Genomic DNA, 21900 nt, shown 5'->3' with positions numbered 1-21900 from the left:
ATTTTCTTCAATATAGAAATTCATACAGATTGAGGGGTGAGTAAATGATAACAGAATTGACATATTTGGGGTGAACTATCCCTTCAAGTGCAAACTTGTTTTAATTCTTATCTAATAATCACAATCTTTTGGAAAAAAATCGTACAAGCTCCACTAATTGTCTTTCTCTTGACTTGTTTTAGGATGTGACCCGATCCCAGTGGAGTTTCTGAGGTGGGGTGACCCTGAGCCCATCGCAGCCGTGGTCTTCTCCTGCTTGGGTCTGATGGCCACGTTCTTCGTCACCTCCATCTTCATCATCTACCGCGACACTCCCGTGGTGAAGTCGTCCAGTCGCGAGCTGTGTTACATCATTCTGGCGGGGATCTGTATGGGATACCTCTGCACCTTCTGTCTCATCGCGAAGCCTCGCGTGATCTACTGCTACTTGCAGCGGCTGGGCATCGGCCTGTCGCCCGCCATGAGCTACTCGGCCCTCGTCACCAAAACCAATCGCATCGCTCGGATTCTGGCCGGCAGCAAAAAGAAAATCTGCACCAAGAAACCTCGTTTCATGAGCGCGTGCGCCCAGCTAGTGATCGCCTTCCTTCTCATCCTCCTGCAGTTGGGCATTATCGTGGCGCTTTTCGTGATGGAGCCTCCCGACGTCGTCCATGCTTATCCCTCGATCCGCGAGGTCAACCTCATCTGCAATACCACTAACTTAGGTGTGGTGGCGCCATTGGGCTACAACGGCCTTCTCATCATGAGCTGCACCTTCTACGCCTTCAAGACGCGCAACGTCCCGGCCAATTTTAACGAAGCGAAGTACATCGCCTTCACCATGTACACCACCTGCATCATCTGGCTGGCCTTCGTACCCATATACTTCGGCTCCAACTACAAGATCATCACCATGTGCTTCTCCGTCAGTCTGAGCGCCACCGTGGCTTTGTGTTGCATGTTTGCGCCGAAGGTTTACATCATCCTCGCTAAGCCGGAGAGGAACGTCCGCAGCGCGTTCACTACGTCGACGGTTGTGCGAATGCACGTGGGAGACGGGAAATCCTCCTCCGCGGCCAGCCGGTCCAGCAGCCTGGTCAACCTGTGGAAGAGACGAGGCTCGTCGGGAGAGACGCTCAGGTGTGTGTTCAGTTGTGCAGCACTGTAAAAAAATATTGCTGGTTTAACTTAAAAAATTAAGTAATCTGGTCGCCTTAAAATTTTAAGTTATTAAAGGAGTAGTTCACTTTTGAAAAAACTTTTGCTGTTAATTTACTCACCCCCATGTCATCCAAGATGACCATGTCTTTCTTTCTTCAGTCAAAAAGAAATGAAGGTTTTTGATAAACATTTTTTGATGATTTTTCTCCATATAATGGACTTCAATGGGAACCAGACGGTTCAAGTTCCCAAAGAAACTTTAAGTACAAACTGCAAACTTGTTCAAAGGGCTTTAAACGATTCCAGACGATGAATACGGGTCTTATCAAGCGAAACGATCGCTCGTTTTATAAATAAATAACAAAGTTTAAGTTTTATAAGCTCAAACGCTCGCCTTGCTCTATTCTGTAACGCACTCCTGTTCGAACTCGTTCATCAAACTGAACAAATCTTTTTCCGAGTCATTTAGTTCATTCGGCGAAAGAAACGAACGAATTTATTCGGAAAAAGATTTGTTCATTTTGTTGAACGAGTTCGAACAGGAGAGTCACGAACGTGCACCACAGAACAGCAAGGCGAGCGATTGATCTTATAAAACTTTGTTATTTTTTAAAAAAATGAGCGATCGTTTCGCTTGATAAGACCCTTATGTATCGTCTGGAAGCGTTTAAAGCCCTTTGAACAAGTTTGCAGTTTGTACTGAAAGTTTCTTATTTATTTACCATTTAACAGTAAATATTTTAATTGTTGTTTCAGCTCTAATGGGAAGTCTGTGACCTGGGCCCAGAATGAGTGCAGTTCCAAAGGCAGCCACCTGTGGCAGCGTCTCTCCTTCCACATCAAGAAGCGCGAAAGCAATCAGACGGCCGTGATAAAACCTTTCTCCAAAACGTCTGAGGGACGCTACTGTGGAGGCAGCGACATCAACACCGACAACAGTAACAACAAGATGCTCTACGAGGTCACCGAAGCGGAGGAGCGCTACCCCATCAGCTACCGGCCCCAGACCCCCTCGCCAATCAGCACCGTGACCCAAAGAGCGAGTATTTCTTTAGCGCAAAGCAATGACGCCCAGGTCATGAGCGTCTCCACGTACATGTGTCAGCCTCAGCATCGCGGTAACGTTTCGTGCGGCGGAAGTGCGTCGCAAGGCTCGCTAATGGAGCAGATTAGCTGCGTGGTGAACCGTTTCACCGCTAACATCAGCGAGCTCAACAGCATGATGCTCACCAGTTCTCCTCCGGGAAGCACCGCGGTTTTATCCACCAGCGCCTCTGCTCACGCACAGGATCCCTGCTGTCCTCCGGCCTACCGCCTGTCCCGAGAGATTTCCATGCCGGCCACCATGACGACCTATGCCGAAATGCAGCCCCTCCCACCGGTGGAGCCTAACGTGGGCCGCCCCGCACCCTCCTGCAATCTTTCCGGTTCATCGCGGCTCAAAACGTCACCAACGACCAGTGGGAAGGAGCCTAAAGTGGGCGTGTCCTCGGTTATGGAGTCGCCGTCCAATCAGCTTGAGCTTGAGGAACTGCTAGCGCTGACTCCGCCCTCCCCCTTCAGGGACTCCGTCGGGTCGGGAAGCGCCTCGCCAAGTTCTCCCGCTTCGGATGCCGAAATGACCGAACTTCCGCTCGTCCCGAAATACGATTGCCTGGTGCTCCGACACTACAGCCAGAGTTCGTCTTCATTATGAGGACCAGCATGGCGGACAACAGAGTGAAGAATGGAGCGTAAATAATGTCGCCGGAGACGGACACGGCTTGAGTGTGTGTGTTTACATGTTCTCACCTTCAGACCAATGCAAAACCGGGCTCCGCCGCCCCTCCAGATAAACATCAGACCTGCAGTAGTTTCTCAATCGTTCGTCTAGTTTGGCGTCCATTGGTCTGTTTTGGTAGTGGCCTTAAACAAATATGGCTTTCATCTAATTAGTGCTGTTTCTATGACTACGATATGTTGGTGTCCCCCCCCCCCCCCCAAAAAAAAGGATGTCGGCGGACGAATACACAGGGAGACCCACGGGGATGTTCCCATACATGGATATTACGAGCCTTTTTTTGCTACTTTCATCATCAAACAATGAGATTATTAAGGGCTGGAAAAAGACACGGCAGCAAAGGGAAAAGCCTGTTTAATTACACACTGCTTCGCTCGTACTGGACTGCTGGTACACTGTAATAATTAAAGAGTCCGAGGTGACGTCCCCCGATGCTTTCCGAGATTCAAACGCAATCTTTGAACAAAGTGCTTTGTTTGATGTACCACAGGACGGTGTGTGAGAGAGCAAACAGAGCGATATTCACACACATCATCATCGTCCATGACTTTCTCTTCTCCTTTTTCTCTCCATTTTCTCTTCATTCTTCCATTTTTCTACCTGCCTTTTTCAGAAACAGAGCATATATGGGTGAATCTAATGAAACCTGTCCAGATCATATTTCACCCCAAAATTCTGCTTATAGAAAAATTAAACCTATTATAGGGTCATAGGTGGTCATTTTTGAAAATAATGTCACAATGCAATGATTTTAGGCTTCATTTCTAGTGTCTATTTACACGCCTTTTTAACTCCGCCCACTGACGTTGATGCTGGATTGTCGATTAAGACGCATAAAATAACGTTTTGACACAAATCGACCCGGTTCGAATCTCCCTTTTCCCATCTCGTATCAAATCGGAAAGGCATTTATTTTCAATAAAGTGTAGAAAATATTCAAAAAGTGGAAATAAAGTGTCTAACGTGTGTTTTATAATAAAGTGTTTATCAGTTAGGGATTGGGGAAGTTGTAGGGAGGGATTGTCCCAATAAGCAATAGCCGCAACCATTTATTTATTTAGGTTTATTTATAAAATTTAATTTCAGGGTGAACTGTGACCTAGACATGTTTTCATAATAATTACCTGCATTTTTATATATATATATATATTATTATTGTTGTTGATTTAATTGTGGGACCAAACTCTGGAGCCAGATCCTGTAACACACCTTACCAAAACGTTGTGGTACCATGTTATAGTGATGGTATCAGGTGGTAATACCCTGGTACTCCCAAGAATACCATGGTACTTTTTTTATTTACTTTTTTTGTTAATGGCAAACTAGTGAGGGAAACTCTGAACATGAACTACACAGACACAAATTCAATTTTGTAAGATGGTAGTGGGTGAAGTGACATCATATCACCCCTAACAAACCAGTTCACTGTGGGTCATATCATTGATCTGTGTCAAATCAAATCATTCAGTCAACAACGTTTTGGTCCAAAGTCAACATGGAATGAAAATGTTTACTTTCTTAAAACACATTCCTGGTGTTCTTTTGAACAAATGTATCTGTGCACGACACGGTTAGTCCCTACGAAAAATAACCGAACAATGTATAAATTATGTCACATTATAAATTATGTCACATTTCATGTTGACTTTAAATGATAATTTTTTCTATCAGAAGGGCTTTTTTATGTAATCTTAAACAGCTTCTTTTCCTCTCTCTCTCTCTCTCTCTCTCTCTCTCTATCATCAGGTTTTGAATCATAAATGATATGAGTTATGTGTTCACCATGAAGCCATTCTAATCATTTTGATTGATGATTCCTATTGATTGTGTAAATATCAAGGGCATGCGAACAGCAACAAGTCTAGTAAAGTTTTAACAGTGTCTTATTGTTAAAGCTGAACAACTGCAGTCATTTTAAACGGATTACACGAGGACGAAATAACAGAAGATTTTACGAGTCTAAAGATGTCTTTTCTTACCATTCCCTTGTGTACAGAACGTGCTTAGATGAATGTGAGGCTACTCAAGTGTCTAGCAACTATATGAAAAACAAAAAGAGAAATTTACAAGTAATATTTATCTTAATAGAGCTTTTAGTGCCAAAGGGGGGAGGGAGAAGGTGTGGCGAAATGTGTGTTTTTTCGTAACATAATGATATGAATCGTTTTTATGGTGATGAGTATTCTTTTTATATAAATATATATATATTATAAATAGACCAGACTTTGGGACTCAAAGCAATACAAACCATACGCATATACAAAGCACATCGGCTTTAGAAGTTTTCTAATCAATTTGAAACTTCTTTCTGTGAATGAGAAATCTTCCTCCTTCTCTTATTTCGTCATATTTCGGGGATTCAGCCCGAATCTACATACCAGACACGTGTTTCGAAACAATTAAATCAATGCTTCTGTCTACACTAAAAACCATGGAAGCTCGTTTCCGCCTCGGAATAAAAAAAATGTGGGAAATAAAGACTTTTTTAAAGGGGACCTAATGCAAAATTCACTTTTATAAGGTGTTTGAACAGAGATGTGTGTCCTTAGAGTGTGTAAACAAGCAGTCGAATGGTAGAAATACACCCACTCCTTTTTTATAATCCCCATAAATCATAAACAGAGCAGCAACTCTTTTACATTTAAAGGGATGCACACAAAACGTCATATTACATATTGTGAAAAGGGGCATAATAGGTTCCCTTTAAGACTTTCATTCTCCCGCTATTGCTAGTTAACATCTTGCAATTCTGATGGTATTTCTACAAATTGGTCGCAAAAACAAAACAAAAAAACGTGCAATTCTGAGAGAAAAAAAGTCAGAAGATAAACTCGCAATTGCGAGAAATAAAATCAGAATTTGTGATTAAAGTTGAAATTATCTTCTTTTTTTTTCGTGGCGGGCACAAGTGTCCATAATCTGGACATCCAGGCCTATGTCAGCAGTTTTACTTTCTCCTAAAAATAAAATTATTTAATTTTATTTGAAAATACTGTGCATTTGAATGACTTGCTGTTTTGTGAATTCATTTTTGTTATATATTTAATGAAGTACTGACCAGATAACTATATGTTGTAGCAATACTTTAATATTATAATAATGAGTATGCTAAATCCATGACAGTCACTTCCAGTGTAAACAGTCTCCTAAACCGGGCACGACACGATAAAGCCATCTCTTCCGGTAAGCGTTTTTCTGCGGTGTCGCCACATCTCATTGGTCCAGAAATGCTGGCACACATAAATGTATATTAGGACTCAAATATCTCCTATGAATGTGCAGCAGATCAGATCAGTGTGTGAGCAAACACATTGTTTGTCGTTTGAAACCGATTATGATAGTGTTTGTTGGATGAACGAACTGCTGAGGTAACAACAGACGCCGTGCGCGCGCGATGCTGTTTTCCAAGTCACGATTTTCAACAGAAAGGTTTCAAAATCTCGTTAATCTCGTTTGGCTGAACCGTTTTCTCGTTATAAAATGAGAAAATACTGTGGTCAGCGTAATTCGTTCTTTCTCTTGGCTTTTGTTTACTGTGATAACATAAATCAGGGGTCGTAGCAGGCTATATTAAATCATAAAACTGTGTGTAATATTCCAGATGATATATAACACGTGTGTCATTTTGGTAATAAGCTTTAGTGTTTTTGCCACAGGTACACAGAAGCAGCCGGAGAGATTATTCAGATTTATTGTGGTACATTAGGAAACAGCTGCGGTTCGTCAGGAAAGGCTTAAATTTCACTCGGCGAGATCAAAAACATGAAGCTTGAAAGACCCGGTGAAATATTAATAAATCTACCCCTGGAAGGCGATTTCTTCATTTTTCTCTTCATTAAGTGGGTTTACGAACATGACAGATGCATTTGTAGGAGCTCTGGGTTGAATGTCAATGTTGCTGCCGATAGTAGACTCACATTGATGTTTACATTTTGCTACTTCATGATGATGATGCTTGCTGGAGTACATGAGATCTTTTATTAGTGCTATTATGTGTGAAACACAATCGTTTAGCGTTCACACAGGTTCATGACTGAAGGACGAAACCAACTCTGTGACTCCATCTCAAGTGCTAACATCTTTTTGTGTATAATTCTTTACTCTCAAGTGAGTGGTTATATTTTGTTATCTATATCTATATATTGGGACTTGTGTTTGCCGATTCTCTGATGTAGAGATTCTGTGGATTGTTGATCATCATTGACGTGGTACTGAAGATGACTTTTGTTGGCATTTGTTGATATTCCAGTTTCTTGCAGCTTTGTGGGGAAAATAAAAATGTGAGAAAATGCTTTCAGCTGTACACATTTTTTTCCCTCTTTTTCTTGACGTGGAAACCATTGTGGCGTGATATTAAATCTTTCCAGTCATTATTAAAAACATGGAATAAGTCCAACTGTCTCTGAGAATGAATGACTCTTGACTTTTCCTACTTGGAAAAGCAGAACTTAAAGGGATAGTTCACCCAAATATGAAAATTATCCCATCATTTACTCACCCATCCTAGGTGTAAATGACTTTCTTCTTTCAGACGAATCAGAGTAATATTAATAAATATCCTGGCTCTTCCACGCTTTACAATGGGAGTGAATTCAGATTTTGAAGCCCAGAAAAAGTGTGTCCATCCATCATAAAAGTAATCCTTACGGCTCCAAGGGGTTCATAAAGACCTTCTGAAGCGAAGCAATGTGTTTTTGTAAGAAAAATAATCAATGTCTTCCGTAACAGCCGTACACGAGTGACCTCTGACCTGAAGCATGGCCCATTGATGAACCCAGAAGCACAGAGGAAAGAGTGTGGCAAGAATTTGAAGTCTAAAATGAGAGTATTTAAAGAGAAAGAGTTTGTTGCCCAGCCCTATCGAGATGTAGCCTGGGTTTCGCCATGTTGATTTTATTCACGCTGCTAGGCAGCCTGGACACCATGAACTAAATTTTCGCCTGAGATAGGGAACCAATCACAGAACGGGGAGGGAGCAGCAAGACGATGATGCGTGCGACATCCATCTTTGCAGCGGACGCGAAGTTACCTTTTGATACAGCATTTGTGTATACATAAATCTCCTAATTCTCTGACCCATCGTCTTCTTCCTCGTCTAATTTTTGGTCGCTCTACATACATCATCTGGTATCACTGAACCGATTGGCTATGAGCTACGTACAGGCGCATTTGATAGACATTCGTAGCACCCAATAATGCTCTGGGCATTCGTAAACCACGCCTCAAATACGAGAAAATTAACGTAGTTTCCAGACCACGTCTCATATCGAGATGCATCGATGGTTCACGGTTCTCCAGACATGCGTACCGACGTTACCGGAAGCCAGTGATAATAGTTTATAAAGTTATAAATTGACTTTTTAAATGCATTGCTTTGCTTCAGAAGGGCTTTATTAACCCCCTGTGGCTGTATGGATAACTTTTATGATGAATGGATGTGCTTTTTCTGGGCTTTAAAATAGGTATCTGCTTTTATCAGTGCATATTATCATGCATTCACTGGGATTCGAACCCATGACCCTAAAATCGCATGCTCTCCTGTTTGAGCCACAGGGAAGCTGGTTAATTATTGTCAATAAATCAATGTTCCTATATTTTATGATAATCAAACCTGTTTAACAAACATCTAAAGAATGTGTAAAACAGTAAATGATCTTCTAATCGCGGACCGTTTTGTTTCTTTACACATCTTATGGACGACCGTCTGAGATATCGCACTTTATCTGAATCATAAGTTGGCTGTAATCCGTTATTATTGATTGAGTCTTGACTGGTTAAATACAGCGCTATTGATTAAACACTGCTATTGTATTTGTCAGTATCAGAGCTCATTCATCACACACTAGCAGAATGAAATTATCGCATTGAATTAAATTTTACAATTTACGTTTAACAATAGAAAAAATCTCCAAACTCTGAAGCAGCAACAGACTGATAAACACATGAATGAAAGTGCGTCAGTATAATTTTCCATCACTCAAACGAATGTCTTGCTCTCACCCCCACACACACACATGCCGTGACTTGTGTAGAAGTGGGCGGTAGTTTCCATTATCCAGTTTTCATTCTCTTTTAAAGACTTGGCATCATAAATACCCCTGGCTCCTCTCCTCTCATGTAGAGCCGTTCAATGCCATATAAGTTTTATATCTTACTCGGTGCCCTTGTGACCTGACAAATCCGAATTTATTTATTTTTTATTTATAAATCACAATTTATGCACGGGAAGTGGCGTAGGCCTCTTTTTTTGTGCGACGCAACGGTTATAAATGACGCCCCTGACCTTTAAATGGAAGAGTCTGGCCTTGGGGACGACTACCGCGCTACTCTATGTTTAATTTCTGCTCCAATAGTATCAACAACACTGAAGAGTAAAATACATTTTTAGCTGCTAATTTCTTCGTTATTTTGAGGATTTGTCATGCAGTAGAGGTCTTTTGCTCAAAAGCGCTACATGTGCTGCAAAAACAGCTTCCCTGGAGCTTTTCTTTCTCACTCACGATCGTATCTCAGCAACTCCAGCCCTGCATGAGACCTTTATTCTACCAGCCCAGATCATTAGCCAACAGACCAGCAGTGCACTCCATCATTTCAGCCGTGTGTTTCACTTCCAAGCTCATTTATCACCACCACACACACGGCAAACTCATGTGAGCGAGCATGTGACTGAACATATCTTAGTAACACTTTACAATACGGGTCCACTAATATGCATTAATTCATGCTTAACTAATACACAGATAATCATGAGTTAATGTATAACTAATGAAGAACTAAACCATTAATTAACGATTACTGCATCAGCAACTAATAAAGAGTCTTTATGATTAATAGATTAAGTAATACATGCATTGCTTTTAATTCAATGTGTCATTGTGTATTAATTCCTTAATAACATATTTTATTAACTTATAGTGTAAATTAATGTGTTAATTACCACAATTAGTCAAAGCTATGCACTTCAACTTCCAGTTGTCTGCTTTAATTAATCATTAGCTAATGATTTGCAAAGGCATCATTATGTTATGACTTTACTTGCTGGGGCACATCATTATTAACTAGTCATTTAGTAATTGTAGTAATTTTCACATGAATTTGCACTAACAATTAAGTAAGTAATCATGTATTAATGCATATTAGTGTACCTGTCATATTATCTGGAAGTTGAAATACAAGGCTTTGGCTCATTCTGGTAATTAACATATTAATACTATTAGTTAAAAAATGAGTTATTATGGAATTAATCCACAATTACATATTTGATTAAAAAAATTAATGTATGAACTAATACATTAACCTTACAGACTCTTAATTAGTTCCTAATGTGGTAATCATTAATGAATAGCTTAGATAATCATTACTTACACATTAATTCAGTATTATCTGTGCATTAGTTTAGCATGAATTAATGCTTATTAGTGAACCCTTATTGTAAAGTGTTACCCATATCTTCAATATACTGTATAGTACTTTGCTTACTGCACAGTATATACTATACATGTAGTATGTAAAAATAAACCAGTGTAAAAATAAACCAGTGCAGTCCAGGCAATTCGATCGCGATTAATCTCATCCTCTCAATCTCATCAAATAAAAGGTTGTTTTTTACATAATACATGTGCGTTTTCTGTGTGTATACAAATGAAACACACATGCATATATTTAAGAAAAAAATTTGTTGTTTATATGTAAAATATTGATATTTATATATAATATATATACAGTATACATGCAAATATTTCTTAAATATACATGTAGGCATATATACAAAATAATTATACACAGTACACGTATATTAGTAACCACAAACTTATTTTGCACGTGATCAATCGTTTCACAGCCCTAGTCCGATCAAATAATGTTAAAAACTCATTGCTAATATTACTTTCTCGTTCATGCAACATAATAGGAATGCATTGCATTGTGGGATACAGTCTCTGGTTATTATTTTGACAGATGCACCTTCACTATGCATACAGAAAAATGACATTAATAGACTGCATAAAATAGTAAGTGTTGGGGTGAGATGCATCTGTGTGTTTTAACACTGTACTGGAGTGACAGCAGATGCCAAGCTTATGTAATTACGTGTGGGCGAGAGCAGCGAACAGCAACACGTTTGAATTCAAGACCCCGGGATCACATGTCATTCAAACGCACACGCACCAGGAAAATGTGTGGTGATCACACTAATCACGTATAAGACCAGATCAGAAACACACACACACACACACACAGCTGTTAATTTGAAGTGCCCCCACACTTGAAGCTCCTCCAGACGAGTGTGTAATGCTGTTGCATTGGTCTTAAATGCTGCTTGCTTCTTGTTCATCTGTGTAATTTAACTTGTACTGTATGTGCTCATCTGTAACAGAAGAACATTACTGAATAATAATAACGGCTAAGTTCAAATGCATGCTAGCACACTATTTCTGCAGTATAAAGTATGCATTCTGTGCCTACATACACTGTCATTATCTACCCCTATGAGGTGCAAGTTCCCTTGCCCTTGTTAAAAATATGTACAATTTAGCATACTTTAAAAAAAAGAGTATTTATAATAGAAATAAAATAATTTAAAAGAGTAAAATGTATTGTGAACCACATGTATTGCTTTCAGCATGTTTTAGAATTTAGAAAGGAATAAAATGATTGACTACAGGGGGACTTTAATTGAGAAACGTATTGTGGTTTAAACTTAAATTAAAGTCCCCCCTGCAGTCAATCATTGTATCCCTTAAAACTCATCTTTGGTCACCAAAATGACATATTTAAACATTTTTTCCTTTTAAAAAAATTCTCCATGGCGAATATAACCCATGCCTCATTAGTATATGCGGTACATTACATCTCTTTCACCTCATTATTTGATCCGGCCACTAAAAGTTAAAGGGGTCATGAACTGGCTTTTTAAATTTTATTATATTGTTGTCTGAGGTCAACTTATGACGTTCGCTTGGTTTTTACATTCAAAAACATCCAAATGAATAAGTAATAGGCTATTTTCTCAAAAACACTGGGTTTTTATGGGCGTTTCGCACTGAAGACTTAGTAAACGCCCACTGCTGTGAGTGGATAACAGTTTTGCATATTATATTGCACGTGGGGGAAATTGTTTTGAAAACGTCCAATGTTGTAAAATGGCAACCGCAATAAAAGCTTTTATTGGACTAACAAGGACGTTTTCATATGCTATTATGTACGTATGCTAGTACTGTGATCTCTTCTATTCATTTCCCATTTTATATTTCACAGTGACAGGAAACTGCTCTGAAATCATCTTCTCATTAGTGTCACTGACACGACAACAATTTAAAACAATATTCTGGCTGACGAAACCCTAGTGCCACACCAGGACTCCAAATTAAACAGCTGTTTTAAAGTGGACACACTTCCTTCTGTTTCTCACTGTCTTCCTCCTAACACACACACACACTGGCAGTGCTGTCTAAATAGCCCAAGTGACTAATTCCTGTGCATTTGAGCCTTTCTGCGCTGTCTATTCTGGGCTGTTAGGATGGAGTGTGTGAATCAGTCGTTGTGGTAATTGCTCCTCTTTGTCTTCCCCCACCCTGCTCTGTTCTGATTGGTTAATGAGGCTCGTTAAAAGCCCCAGCTTGTTCATTCAGTAGAAGAGACAGCTGAGCTCAGAGGGGGACGTCAGATGGCCTTTTCTGTCTTAAACAGCTCCAAATTTAATCAGCCAATAGCATTTAGGAAAAATATCACTTCATACATTAAGTTTGTTTACCGCCTCATTACGTGTTTAAATGGCTCGAGGAAGCTTTCCTTCATACAGCAGCGGGGCACATTATTGTTCCCAAAGGTCAAAATGTGGGATATGCTGCTAAAAATATATTATAATGAATTATTGTGTGTGTGCTTTATGCACCCGACGGAGGGAGCCTGTTTTTTTTGTTTTGTTTTGTTTCGTTTTTTCTCATCCTACTGAAACTCTCTTGGATGTTTTCCAACCCTTGGGTGCTGAAAACTTGCATCTGATTGTTCTGGTAACTGTTCAAAGCACATGAATATTTAATAAGGCAAGCAATGACAAGTTTATGATTGGTTATCACCGTCTACAGTAGAAACTGCAACATCACTTATCAAATTGAGGAAATGAGAGTCTGTGGAAGTGCAATAAAATCAAAACATCAACTGAAGAAAAGCGGTTGCAACTCACACAACGTCTAACAACATTCATCTCAAATACAAATTTGCCATCAGAAGTAAATGCTGCTTATATGACGCTAAAGAGGTTGTTTTTTCAAAACTCCTTAAACTGACCTCAACATGACGATAATGGAGAATGTGGATTTTATATGTTAACCCAGGGTTAAGTGTTAGAAATGACATCATCATTGGAACTGATTTTTTTTTTTTACATTTTCATTTCAATAAACTTTGTAATAAGCACAAAATGTAGTGTTAGTTTTGCATAAAATGTTTTCGAAGTAGTATTAGGCCCACATCCAATGTTAGGCATGGGTGCACGATCAGATAAAGCACTTCACTAAAGAATAAACAACTTTATTTATAAATAATTATGTAGGACAAAATTTTCAACTAAAAACTGAAATCCTTTTATGCATTTTGGCCATTTATTTACACGACAACAGCTTTTGTGATACCGGAAACCAACTGGCCTGGCTGCATAATAAAGTGTTTTAGTTGTGTTTTTTTTTTTTTTTTGCGGATTGTTTTGACAATGTTGTCGCTTGAGAAAATGCTTCCGTTTTCAATACATCATTGTCGTGTAAACGTACCCTTAAGAAATGAAATGTTCAAGCAAAGAGCTGAAACTTTCATTCACAGGGCCCAAAACTGTTAGTGACCCATCAAACATTAGAAATAAGTGAGAAGTGAAACGAGTAAATCCTCTCCGACATGTCCTTTGGTTGTTTTGCTGATGAATCAGTTATAAAATCAGAAGTGTGTCAGTGAGTGGAAGTGGGTTTCAAAGGTCATGCCTTTTCACTTTACTAAAGATCGTCCTCGTAAGTCTTTGCATTTAATATAAAGATTCTTTTGTTGAAAAGATTTAAATTCAACACGAAAGTAGTGTCTAGTGTGATGACACACTTGTAGTGTGATTATTTCAGATTCAGACTGAAATAGGATTATTGTTTTTGTGTGTAAATTGTTGTGATTATGTCAGTGTCACTGTTTAATGTGCTAGACCAAATAAATGTGTTTGTTTCTTCATAGGTTTATATGTGTGTGCATGTGTTTGTATACATTTGTGATTGAGTTAATGTGTGTTTGTCATGACAGACAGTTAATTGTTATGTGTGTGTGTGTGATATAATCAAATGCGTCCGTTTGTATGATGAATTAATGGGTTTCTGTGGAAGTGATATGCCTGCGCGCGTGTGTGTCTTACTGGCATGTCACATGACTCGTGTCATATGATCATTGCTGTATAAGTTCAGTAGCACGCGGCTGGTCAACACCAACAGTTTCCAGACCTGCAGATGCGCGGAAGGACGAGAAGGAAACACACCTGTTTCTTTGCGTCCGATTATTGTTAAAAACCCCTCGCGCTGTATCGTTAAATCACGTATACCGTTATATCTGCGGTCGGGCCGTCGTAAAGATGCGCGCGCTCTCCGTTATTGTTTTGTTCGCGTTTATCGGCGGGTCCGCGGCCGATACTCCTGCAAACTGCACCTATGAGGACCTGCTGGGCACCTGGATCTTCAGTGTGTCTGATGTGGGACAGGATCGGACCATCGACTGCTCCAGCACAGGTCAGACCAGACAACTATCAGTGCGCTTTTCTCTTCAATAAGGAAGATCTTGTTTACTTTCGGTTTCATGTTGAGGGTTTTCCCTGGAAAGTCTGTATCTTTGCCCTATTGTTTTGTACACGGTATATAGTTAATATATCAGAATGGTAGTTACTTTAGCCTCTTAATTTGATATTTACCATGCTACTACTGAATCTTTACCATGATTAGACTTTGGCTAGACCTTCTTCACAGCAGCGCGCCATCTTTGATTTTTAACGAAAGCGAAGTAAAGTTGGCTTGAAGTTTGACATTAGTTTTCATTCATTGGTTTGCAGCCCAAACCAACTCAGATATACAAAACGTATACCCTTTTCATAGCACAAGGCTTAATTTCAAAAAATAAAATGTATATTAGCCGTATTAAACAATTTAAATGTATTATATTGTGATATCAAGCTAAGCCCTTTTATTGCACAGGACTGTTTTTTTGAATTAGCATTTTATGTTTATAATAATTTTGGTACTTTGAGTGTGTGAGAAACTAAATCCATGATGTAAAAACTAAGAATATTATTCCCATTATTGCACAAGGCTTGTTTAGATGATTAATGTGGTATTTTTATATTACTGAATCCATTAAACTACAACCCTGTTAGGCCTAAAGGTATCAAACCAACTTTAAATCACTCAATGTTATTGTCATATGTTCTCCACATGTAATGCTGAAAAATGAACTTGGTTGACTGTTAAACAGGGAAGCCGGTGTCAACAGTGACTGTGGACCTGCAGAAGTTGTTTCTAGCTGTGGATGATCTGGGACACACTGGCTTCTTCACACTCATCTATAACCAGGGGTTTGAAGTGGTGATCAATGACTACAAATGGTTCGGGTTTTTCAAGGTAAGCGTGATGAGACACTTTTAGTGTCAGGTGACACCACATGACTGATCAGATGACTGGGGTTTCACAACAGAAGTGAAACTGTGACCTCAGCTCTTTTGTGTTTCTGTGGTCTGCACTGCAGGATTTTACAAGCGCTATCTTTTCTTATAATTTAATGACTAGATCTGGTTGTTTTAGTATTATGACTATTATAGTGTTTAGTAATATTTTGAATTGGCTTTTAACTTTATATTTTTAATTCTAATTAGTTTAATTTAGTTTCAATTATTTGTTTTTTTTTTTTTCCATTTTAACTATGCACATGAACATATACATTTCCATATAGCAGAAAACAAGAACAAAAAAAAAGACAGCCTCTCAGTATTTCACTTTAATATTCTATAGCTCCTCTTTTCTTAGTCTTTTATTAACATCTTTCCAAGTCCACCACATATTAAGAACGATTATGTCCCTTAAAATATGTAATATTTTCCACTGACATGTTACCGTTTCTTTTCTTTTTAGCCAATGTCCTATACTTGGTGCACTTTTTTTTTATCTTGATCTAGTTTAAGTTTTACTGATTTGTGCCTTTTTGACTTTTTTATTAGTTTTTTTTTTTAAATATCTTTTAGCTTTTTCTCTATTTTAGTTTTAGTAATTTTAAAGGATGATCAAGTTCATTCTTGGCTTGAAATGCGATGCCTACAGCAATCAATCACACCACAAGAGTGTCAATGGCATTCACTGATTAAATGTCATGATAAAATGGACATAATTTGACAAATTAGACTTTGCTTCTTGAGTAACAAAACATGGCGCTTGCAATCATTGGTGGTTAATGGTTGGGTAAACATGCGTACCAGAAATTCATAGTACAAATACATATATCTTTACACGCTAGTGTCCACAAATCAAGAATTCGATCCCACGAGTTATTAATTTGTTCCCTTGTTTTAGTAAATCGTTGCCACGTAGAACTAATTATTACAACGTGGCCATTATGTAGTAAATCGAGGGAGGACATGATTTTATTGTGTGCACGATTTACTTAAAACAGGGGAATAAAATTTAATGAGAAACAAGCTGCTGATATATTTATATGTCTTGGGAACAAATTGTTAATATGATTTAAGTTTAGGTAGGATTAAGGATCTAGAGTATGGTCATGAATTAATATGTACTTTAAGTACTAATAAACCACCAATATCCTATAAATATGCAAGAACTGATAAGAATGTAAATGTGTTCCTTGAAAAGCAACTAATAGTGAGAATTGGACCCTAAATTAAAGCGTTACCTTATTGTATTTATCTCTCTGTGTGTCTAGTACACCCAGCAGGGTTCAGAGGTGACCAGTTACTGCGATCAGACGCTGCCCGGTTGGGCTCATGATGTTTTGGGGAATAACTGGGCCTGTTTTACTGGGAAGAAGGTGCAGCCCATCCCGCCCCGAATCGACCACAATCACATGCTTGGATTCGATCACCAACTGTGAGTGTTTGATTGTGTCAGCTGTGTTCGTGATTGTCTCTTATCTCGCTGTCTATCTTGATGAGATCTCATGTGACTTCATCTTCCCTGCACTGCATGAATGAATGATTGATGTTTATTGGTAACAAACATCTTATGATCTCTAGGCTCATGAAGTTGCCTTACACAAACAACATGGAGTTTGTGGATCAGATAAACTCCGTCCAGAGCCTCTGGAAAGCCACGACTTACAGTCTCCATGAGACCTTCACTATACAGGAGATGCTGAGAAGATCAGGAGGACGTGCCTCTAAGATCCCAAGGTACACACACTTTCATTGGCGCAGTCAGGTTTCTGTGTGTAACTCAATAATGGATGCCGTTAAAACTGATTTCGAGCTCAAAATATCTGAAATTTATTTAGAAGTTAGGCTTTCTCGATTTATCAATGTTAATGATGTTAATGTTTATCTGATCAAAATCTTTTAATCCATGCTGATTTCAGTTAAAGCATGAACCTCACTAAACTGACTTGGTTCCACTTGTTTCCGCCACAGAATAAAACAATTTAAAAGGTAATTGTGACTCAAGCAATTCTGACTTTTATTTTTCTTGTGAGGTATAAACTCGTAATTGCGAGTTATAAAGTCCAATTGAGGAAATAAAGACTGACTTTAAAGAATTGCGAGTTTTATATTGTGTAATTCTGAGAAGTCAGATGCAAACTCTTACTTTTTACTAAAAAAATTATTTATTTTTGTGCGTGAAACGAGCTTTCATATTACTGAATAATAATAGCTGCAAATTTTATTAAGATAAATGGTCGATTAATACTCACTCCTCACTCTGAAAAATAGACTAGAGAATAGACCTGGCCAATGTATTGTTTTTGTTTTTTGGATTGGGGTGTTTACTTAAGTTTTTTTGGGGAATTTGTTAAATTGTTTGTATGGCATAAAGTTGCTTTTACATATAAAAATCTCTCTTTCAGACGTGTCAGGCCTATGACCGTTGCTGCAGACCAGAAGATGGCGGCTGGTCTTCCAGAAAAATGGGACTGGAGAAATGTGAACGGACTTAGTTATGTCAGCCCTGTCCGCAACCAAGGTGTGTGTGTTTGTGTGAGAGGAAATACTGCAACCAAAACAGTTGCTTTAGTCAGTGTTTGATCAGAGCTGAACATGTCATTTTGTATTATAAATGTCTTCAATGCAGTGCTACAGTTGATTCAGTCCTGAGATAAACATCAATAATATGCTACTATTGATTGATCTGAAATCCTATGAGCGTGTGTTATTGACAGTGAAGCTCTTCTTACTGGAATTGCCTCACAAATGATGCTAGAAACACTACCAGGAAATTACAAGCTCTTTCTCTAATCTGTGTTTGTCTGTTTCTCATGTACTGTATATCCCCGGCAAACTTATTTTCTAGTGTTTAATATTTTATTATAAAATGTAAGTGTATGAAAAATGATTGAATTTAAGTGTCTAGAGAAGCCACCATTTCTTTTCCCCTCATAAAAAGGGCATGGATTTTTAATGACTATAATTTGTCTTATTTTTATAGTGTGATAGTTTGAATTAGCTTTTTTATATTCTGGGTTTTATTTAGTCTGTCTTAGGCATTTGACTTTTTATTTATTTAATTTTTATACACAAAACCACTGATCGCATTTTCTTCTGGTACATGCAGTAACTACATTGTTTTGTTTTTTAAACGCATCTCCATTGAGAATTAGCCTTGTATTGAGGAGCCATTTTTGGTAAGAAACATTTTGCTAGTCTTATTTTAGGCTAGTAGATGTTTTACTAGCTTTTGAATGTGAAATGTTTTGTAGTCTGAAACTGCTCCATTGGGCTGTGATTTATGAGGTGTGTTTCAACCGAACCAGGAAAAAAAATGTTGCAAAAAAAGGCTCTGCACTCAATTGGATAGACCGAATCCCGTAGGAAGGATGGCAAAACCATTTCCGATCGACAAATTCCTTGACCACGGTTCTGTTCCTCTTTTAAAATAAATCCGCTGTCTACATCTTCCATAACAGATGTGATTGCTGAATGTACACATCTAAATTGCCATTTTTTGTTGTAAACAAATTCAACCCAAGCGCCATTTGGTGATGTGGTGATTACGTTACTGTTCATCATCTGTCCATCATCATATAAAGCCGCTGTGACAATTTGGTTGGTCCATACAGCTTTGGTTCGGGCATACTTGCTTGAGCTTCACGACGGGTCGAGTCCAGACTGAACTTCCCATCCTCAAATGTTGTTGGCGGAGCTAAGTTCGTCCTGGCTAGAAGTTTTGCGGTCCTTTTGAGCAAGTTGGTCGGGTCTTGTCACTAATTTGTGTATTTTATGCCTTTTCGTAAGATATCTTTCCTTTTTTTTTTAACCTGTAGAAGCCTGTTTTGGATTTGTATCTTTCCAATTGCTCTGGGGTTTACGGTCTCATCTTCCCTAGTCCATCTTATACAAACTTCTCTCTGAAATAAGTGCGAGTGGCTGATCGGCTCTTCAGGCGCTGGTTGCCGTGTCTGTAGTGGCTCTTCCCTTTCAGAGTCCGATAGGGTCTGCCTTTTGTTAAGAGCTCCTTCAGATGCTCGGGTTACATTCGAGAAGGAAGGACGGCGGATTAAGGATGTTTCTGTAGGATGAGGAAATGAGGTTGTGAATTGTCCTTTTTCACCTGTAAATGATTTCTTTCTTTCTCAAGCTCAATGCGGCAGCTGTTACTCTTTTGCCACTATGGGAATGCTTGAAGCACGAGTCCGAATCCAGACCAACAACACCCAGCAGCCAGTGTTCAGTCCTCAGCAAGTGGTGTCCTGCTCCCAGTATTCTCAAGGTAAAAGCGTGCGTTAATGCCCGAGGCAAATATTTAATATGACCCGTATCTGTGCCGAACTAAAGAGTCTGCGTATTTGCAGTTATAAAACTGTTTGCTTTTCCAACTCCCTCAGGGTTATGGTTACACAATTCGATTGAGATCAGAATGGATTCATTGCGTAAATGTTTGACTTGGTACCCCTCCTCCTGTAGGTTTTGTAAGGAAAGAAGAAAAATCAGTAACTCTTTATTTTACAGTGTTACATTAGTTAGTGTAATTATGCAATTTAGAGATCTAATAGAAATGTCTGCTTTTAAAAAGCTTTAATGAAAATAAAACCGTTTAGTTGTGTAAAGGTTCAGGATAAATGCTTTTTCCATTTAAAGGATTAGTTCACTTTTCAAAACTTTTGTTGATAATTTACTCACCCCCATGTCATGTCAAGATGTTCATGTCTTTCTTTCTTCAGTCAAAAAGAAATTAAGATTTTTAATGAAAACGTTCCAGGATTTTTCTCCATATAATGGACTTCAGTGGGAACCAAGTTTAAGTTTTATAAGATCAAACGCTCGCCTTGCTCTGTTCTGTGGTGCACGTTCGTGATTCTCCTGTTCGAACTCGTTCAACAAAAGGAACGAATCAATTCGTTCGTTTCTTTCGCCGAATGAACCAAATGACTCGGAAAAAGATTTGTTCATTTTGATGAACGAGTTCGAACAGGAGTGCGTTACAGAACAGAGCAAGGCGAGCGTTTGTGCTTATAAAACTTAAACTTTGTTATTTATTTATAAAACGAGCGATCGTTTCGCTTGATAAGACCCTTATTCATCGTCTGGAATCGTTTAAAGCCCTTTGAACAAGTTTGCAGTTTGTACTTAAAGTTTCTTTTGGACCTTGAACCGTCCGGTTCCCACTGAAGTCCATTATATGGAGAAAAATCCTGGAACGTTTTCATTAAAAACCTTAATTTCTTTTCGACTGAAGAAAGAAAGACATGGTCATCTTGGATGACATGGGGGTGAGTAAATTATCAGCAAAAGTTTTCAAAAGTGAACTAATCCTTTAACTAAATTTAAAATTGGTAGAGGAATGAACAAACTATGTTAGAAAGGATGATTCTTCATTTTATTTATATATTTTTTTTATAGTGAATGCTTTTGTTTTTAATAATGGATATCATCCTCTAGTATTAATAGCAGTCTGTTATTTGTTATATGCCATACACATTATTGTGTAATTTGTTGCAATCGTCATAAAAGTAATTAAAAAAGACAATCATAATTGTGCATTTAAATGGATGTTTTGCCGTTCATGTTTTTGATTTCTAAGGGTTTTGTCTTCTATACAGGTTGTGATGGAGGTTTTCCATACCTGATTGGTAAATACATCCAGGACTTCGGCATTGTGGAGGAAAACTGTTTCCCGTACACCGGAGACGATTCTCCCTGCAAAGTCCCTGAGAAATGCACGCGTTACTATGCTTCCGACTATCACTACGTGGGTGGTTTTTACGGGGGATGCAGCGAGGAGGCCATGATGCTGGAGCTGGTCAAGAACGGACCCATTGGAGTGGCACTGGAGGTGTACCCCGATTTCATGAACTATAAAGAGGGCATCTACCATCACACCTTCCTCCGCGACTCCAACAATCCCTTTGAGCTGACCAATCATGCCGTGTTGTTGGTGGGGTATGGGAAGTGCCATAAGACCGGGGAGAAATACTGGATCGTGAAGAACAGCTGGGGATCCAACTGGGGCGAGAACGGGTTTTTCAGGATCCGCCGTGGAGTGGATGAGTGTGCCATTGAGAGCATTGCTGTAGCTACCACGCCAATCTCCAAACTTTAAGTGTGTGTGGATGAATTGGTCAGTTGTAACACAGTCCGTCATGTTTCAGGGCATTTTTATAATCGCAATTCTGCAGCCTAAAAAAAAAGGGAAAACGGCAACGAAGTTAAAACAAAAAAGCACCAAGTTGTTTCTTTCTCCATGACCTCCACTTGATCGGTTTGGTGATGAAAGAAGCAATGTAGAATGGTAACCTCACAGATTCCTTTT

At 38.8% G+C, this 21900-nt stretch overlaps 2 protein-coding genes across 3 annotated transcripts in view; both read left to right on the top strand.

The window, feature by feature from the left end:
* The window catches only part of grm5b (glutamate receptor, metabotropic 5b), a 71129-nt gene extending 63903 nt beyond the window's left edge, over positions 1-7226 (top strand). For both annotated transcript variants that reach the window (XM_039660333.2, XM_039660334.2), the window contains exons 8-9: positions 183-1122; positions 1900-7226. In XM_039660333.2, coding sequence (XP_039516267.2) covers positions 183-1122; positions 1900-2839 — 1880 coding nt within the window. In that variant the 3' untranslated portion in view covers positions 2840-7226. The remainder of the gene's footprint in view (positions 1-182; positions 1123-1899) is intronic.
* Positions 7227-14338: 7112 nt separating this feature from the next.
* On the top strand, positions 14339-21883 carry ctsc (cathepsin C). Its single transcript, XM_039660370.2, has 7 exons — positions 14339-14673; positions 15410-15555; positions 16868-17031; positions 17178-17333; positions 18002-18117; positions 19729-19860; positions 21191-21883. Exons 1-7 carry the CDS (start codon positions 14520-14522, stop codon positions 21688-21690), a joined length of 1368 nt encoding a protein of 455 aa, XP_039516304.1. The 5' UTR covers positions 14339-14519; the 3' UTR covers positions 21691-21883.
* Positions 21884-21900: the final 17 nt, after the last annotated feature.

Source organism: Pimephales promelas, chromosome 16 (assembly GCF_988280905.1).
Source record: "Pimephales promelas chromosome 16, fPimPro1.hap1.1, whole genome shotgun sequence".
NCBI lineage: Eukaryota > Metazoa > Chordata > Actinopteri > Cypriniformes > Leuciscidae > Pimephales > Pimephales promelas.
The sequence above is the reverse complement of the archived record's forward strand: the minus strand, read 5'-3'. Positions and strand labels throughout refer to the sequence as shown.